The sequence below is a fragment of the Hydra vulgaris genome, chromosome 08 (assembly GCF_038396675.1).
Source record: "Hydra vulgaris chromosome 08, alternate assembly HydraT2T_AEP".
In the NCBI taxonomy this organism is placed as follows: Eukaryota; Metazoa; Cnidaria; class Hydrozoa; order Anthoathecata; family Hydridae; genus Hydra; species Hydra vulgaris.
In genome coordinates this window covers 69,019,001-69,025,000 of record NC_088927.1, presented here as the reverse complement: position 1 = coordinate 69,025,000, position 6,000 = coordinate 69,019,001, and the positions used below count along the sequence as shown (strand labels likewise).

The following is a 6,000-nucleotide window of genomic DNA, read 5'->3' as shown; positions in this document are numbered from 1 at the left end:
ATACATGAAAAGACAGTATACTTGTATACGACTTTATTAAAGAACAAGACTTGGAGTTTCAAAGCGAAAAGTTTGAGAGTCAATTTCGATTATTTATTTTGATTATGGTAAAAGTGGATTTAAAGTAAACTAACAGGTGCAAAGTTTATTAGAAAGAATTCAGCTTGGCTTGAAAATGATTTTAATACCACATTAATGAAGGATAGTAAAAATAAATAACTCGGCAGACCTACATTATCATTTCAAGAATCATCATTTAAAACAAAGAAAAGTTGCAACTTTGTAAGCTTCAAATTCTTGTGAGTTATTGTTTGTTAAGCTTCTACTACTTGTAGCATACATCGTCAAAGATTTTTGGTGATTGTAAATGCATGGGAACAATATGACCATACAAATTTTAAAAAATCTGTAGACAAATTTTAAAAATTTTGTTAAATTTTAAAAATTCTAATATTGGTACTTATGTAAAATTTGGTAAACATAGCACTCGTAAAATTATCTGCAAATACCAAAACTAAATTTTTGCTATCCAAAATTTAGTATCCATAGCAACGAATTAAAAAAATAACACCTTCATAAGAAGCGCAGACATCATATTATTACTCATCCTAATTTTAGTCAATACAGCCCTAATATTAAATTAGTTATGAATTTTGTCCAGTAAAAGTGACCCACTGTGGAGCTGTAAATGATTTAAATAGCAAACTTTGAGGCTCAGCTAAAAAGGGTTCAACTTCTCTTGAGAGAAACAAATTTTTGGATTTGGATGTTTTATATAAAGTAGTTTTATGTTTTGATTTGATAAAATATAAATAATTAAAACCTTTTAAATGATGGCTTTGATTTTATTTTTACTGCTTGTTTTCAAAGTGACCCAATTAAAATATGTTTTGGCTGATATGGCCAAATGAGTGGTTTCAGGTTTCTGGTATGATTTGAGGACGTTTTGTGTAGTGAGAAAATAATAAAAATAAAAAGTAAAAAAAAGGTATAAATCATCAATATTATAGAAAAAGATATCAAAGCTAATGAGATGAAATTTTCAGAAGAATTTTTAAATAAAATAGAAAAAAAACTTTTTGAAAAAGTTATTATGTCTGATTAATCTCGTGAAGTTGTTTATATTGCTGGGTATATTGCAAAAAATTTGGAGAACATTGCAAAAAATTGTGTAATTGCAATATCTCTACAATATATTCACAAGATACACATTATATGATTATTTTGTCAAGAGGTGGCCCTTCATCAGCTTATCTTTTTAATTATGTTTGTGAGGCTTTTGAGTATATTAAATTTGTTTTTGATATTAACAATAGTTCAAAATTGTAAGACATAAAAAATCAGCAAAACTTGTTTTCAATATTGCAATAAAAAACATTTTTTTGCTTCACCCACTGAATTAAAGACCAAGATCTTGCTCATCACACTATTTCAAGCATACAGTTCAACAATTATCGAAAAATTATTACTGGTTTAGTTCATAAAGACGAAATAGTTTCTTTTAAAAAATGCAAGTGAAATAATTTTTAATACATACTTTTTTCATTTTAATTTGTTTTGTGCTTTTTCTGTTTTCTAGAATAAATTGATTTGAACCAATTCGAATATGTAAATTATGACAAGTTTGACTTTTCTCATTTATTAAATAGTTTAAGTTCCAATCTATCATGTTAACTATTATCATGTCAACACAACTATTTTTTGTTCCATCTCCCAATTTCTATTAACTTTTTAATCATAAAATAAAATTTAAACAAAAATTAAAAGATCAGCATATTCAAATCTAACATAAAAAGTTAATAAAAGTACTTATATTATTAAAATGTTTTTATATTGATCAAGACAAAAAAGAAACTTTCTGATATTTTATTGTGTTACAACTCTAACTAAAATAAATAAAACTTATTATTGAAGCTTTCATGAATCCAATTTTTTGTGAATTTAAATATAAACATATAAAAAATATAAACATAAAGATAAATAGCTTTCTATTTTTTTAGTGAAAATGCAGAATGTAAGGTCGTGTTATTTAAGTAGGTCATGGTTGCATGCAAGGCCGTTAAGTAGACCATGGTTACCACTGAGTAGTAGACCTGATAACCACTATAGTGGTGTTTATTGTAACAAATCAAAATATATATTGATGTTTATTTTACCAAATCAAAATACACAAACATAATGTAATTAGCAACTTTGCGCCTAGTCGCATATTATATTTAGACTAGTGTCTAGTTAATTTTTAGTGTAGTTAGCAATACCAACTCCTGATAAATTTATATCATATAAATTTATATTATTTTAGCTGCAAAGCATAGCTGGATGTCTTGCAGAACCAAATAACAATAACAATACACAATTCTTTATGAAATATATAAACATTTGCGTTAATCTTTTGTATTAGAGACTTCCCATAAAAATCTTTTTCTTTACAAATTAAAACAATTTCAAAACTATTTCATAGATTTTATTTCATGTTGGCAAGATATTATTGAGAAGAATCAAAATGTTCACTACAAATAGTTAAGATTAAGTTCTTCTTATGATTTTGTATCGAGATCTTGACAGAGACAACTACAAACCCAAAGTTTGCATCATAGGTTAAACCTAATTAATTTGTATAAACATTTTACATTTCATAAAACTTAAAGTAAAACAGTGTTTAAAAAGCTTCTTTAAATTCTTGATATATTAGTTATTTGATAAATTTGATTTGATTAATAATTTCTTATTTTTATCCTTTGCAAATTTAAAAAAAGATAATATTACCAACATTCCTTCCATGGTTGTTTTCACAATTTTGTGTAATTACATTAATGAAAAAACATTAATGGCTAAACAAAAGGCTGGCATATTTAATATTATAAGTGATTAAAAAAAAAAGTTTCTTCCTCAAATGCTAAATCCAATAATATAATAAAATATAATATATTTAGTACATAACAAGGTGTTTGATAAATTTGTTATGTTGTTTACAATGTGGTTCTGCAAAACATCCAATAATCTAGTGCAAGGTCAATTACACATTAATATATGGATTTTTAGCCAGTTGGCAGGTATTGGTAGTTAGTATCTAGTATCTAACTAAATGAGCAAACATTATGCATTTATCTATTGTTATGTTTATTATAAAATTGCATTATTAAAATAATATACCTGCAATGTTGGATAAAACACTGTTGTTTTCAATTTTCTCCCTGACTTTTCTCTAAAAATATTTTTAGGGTTTTTATATTTAAGCTTTTTTTTTAAAGATTGAAGTTAGTTTAACTAAAGTCAACATTTTAAATCACAAAAATTAAACAACTTTAAGATCAAACATAAATTGATTAATTTAAATTGAATTTTTAGTGACTAAGTAATTTTTTGATGACAAAAAAATAGCTTAAACAAAATTTAGGGGAAAAACTGAATAATCTATAACATAAAAATTACATAACTATTTGATTTTCACCTATTACAAACAAATAAACACATAACCGCACCTCAATTAGTTGGTGCATATACATTTAAGTCTGTGTTGGTTTCCTGTTCATTTATTTTATGTAATACTAAATGTTAATTGGATCAATGGTCTTTAGACAGAATACAGAACATTTAATAAACATAATATATATCAGGAAAGCATTTACAAATGCATTTAAAAATGCAATATCTGCAACTTAAATAATTTACCTAATTTAATTCTTCTAAGTAAATTAGGTAAAGTAGGTAGGTAAATAAAAGTAGGTCAACCAAAAGGCTGCAGTCATTTTTTCAAAATTTTTTAAACTAGAAAAAGTTTTAATAACTTTTAATTACTTGAAAAATGCTTCCAAATGTTTGCAGTCGTTCAACATAGCATAATAAATCTTTTTAAAACAGATTTAAACAAAATTATTATTTGATTTAATTTTAGATGCAAAAATCTGGGCATCAAAAATTCATTTTCTAATCAAACAAATGGCTGCAATGTGTTAAAAAATAAAACACTTATTGCCATAAAGCACCATCTCTTTTGAACATCATGGAGTTCTCATACACTCTCCCCCGCCTGATTTAACCTAAACATTAGCTGGCATATTAATTTCTATTTAAATGAAATATTGAATTTAATTTATAAAACATCTATTTAAAAATTTTCAATGCCAACATAAAATTTACAATATCAACATAAACAAAGATAAAAATATAAGTGTTTGTTTTGGCGTTTTTAATTTATTTGAAACAGAAAATAAAATTGAGTTTTGAAATTCTGAGGTCAGCAAAAAAATTGCAGACCTCAGACAATGTCAGGTTGGCATCAAAATTGGCAATTAAAAATTCATTGAAAATTTTACAAATTATTCATTTATTTAAAAAGTTATTTTGTAAAGACTCTAACAAAAATGATTTGAATAGCACAATTAGAGCATTGGGTTTTACTTTTTCTTTTATTTCATGCTTCTAAAGGTATTTTATACTTTTAAAAAATAAAGAACATGTTGCATAAGTATTGCCAGATAATAAACACTTGAATAAAGAAACTTATGGATTTTCTTTTTAGTTAACAATTCATCTTCGCAAAACAAATTTTTTTCTTACACCTTTGTATTGTTGTTTCAAACTTAAGATATCTTTAACATAGAAGTGAAGTCTTTGTTCTGTCATGAGAAACATGGAGTACCAACAAATTTACACACAAATCAAATGAAGATAAAAAGCTTCTTCAGCTTTTTCTTTTGTTATCTTGATCTTTTAGTTCTGTTACTATTGGTTGCATTTCCATTTTAGTTTTTTCCTCAATTTATGAATTTACTCTCGAGTCCATAATACAAAGAGGAGGGATGGAAAGAATGAAAAAGGAGGGGGGGGGGGGGAATTTCATTCCAGATTAAATAAATGAGGGGGGGGGGGGGGGAAGGGGGAAGGGAATTAATAAAAGGAAGAAGGGAAATTTTTTTCTTCTAAACTATATTTATCTTGATCATTTTGTGAAAACTTCCCATCTGACACTATGTTACAATATAAATATTTTTTTATAAAAAATTTCAATTTATAAATATAAAGTAATATTTTTTACAAAACATCTATAAAACTATTTAATTCTAGCATGGCTTGCAGTCAAATGCACATTTTCTAGCAGCTGTTTTATCATAATCTCAATAGGATTTAATATGCTGATACAAGTTTCATACTTTGGTGAGAAAACCAAAAGCTAATTTTCAACAAATGGAGATTTAGTAGGTCAACGATTTTTAAAGCCTCTGTACTCTGAAAGTTTTTGTTTTAATCGATGACTGAAATAATTATTTTCTAATTTTAAAGGCCGATTTTCACTTAATTTTTTTTTTAATTATGAGATATAAATTTTTTGTTGACAACAAGTAAAAATGAATAAACAGGGGGGTCGTAATAAGCTTAGGGTGGGTAGGAAAATTCTCTAAAAATTAATAAACATCCTCCTCCTCCATTGTATTAAGAACTCGACAGTAATATATTGATAAAACTTCCATTTTAGTTTCTTCCTCAATTTATGAACTTAATATTATTCATGAAAAGTGCGAATTAATTATTATGCGAATTAATTATTATGAAAATTATCCGAACTAATTCTATCAAAAACAGCTTTTATACAGAATGTTAATGACTAACTTTTGAATAACAATAACTTTTCAACGAAAAACAAAATGGTTGAACAAGTTATGTTTTCAGCTAAAAATTACAAAGACAATGAAGAAATTTATTTGTTTAATTGCTACAATCTTGTTGTCATCATTGTTAATATCTGGGTTTTGATAATCAAAAATAAATGTTTAATTATTTCATTAAATTATTGCAGGTGTTATTTAAAGGAAATCCATAAATAAACATATATTACTTGTTAAAATCATTGAATATGGTACCAACTAATTTTTATAAAATGATAAAAATGTAATTTCACATGAAATATTGAAAAGCAATTTTATCATAAACTGAAAAAATGCAGTTAGATCTTTTAACAATTTCACATCTTTTAACACATTTCATTAAAATTCAAAGAAA

The 6,000-nt window shown here is 25.5% G+C and overlaps 1 protein-coding gene across 1 annotated transcript in view; it reads right to left on the bottom strand.

The window, feature by feature from the left end:
- LOC100200929 (chitinase domain-containing protein 1) overlaps positions 1–6,000 on the bottom strand; it is a 56,276-nt gene that overhangs the window by 2,503 nt on the left and 47,773 nt on the right. Inside the window, exon 9 of the mRNA XM_065804258.1 lies at positions 3,154–3,205. Within this exon, the coding sequence (XP_065660330.1) occupies positions 3,154–3,205 (52 nt within the window). The remainder of the gene's footprint in view (positions 1–3,153; positions 3,206–6,000) is intronic.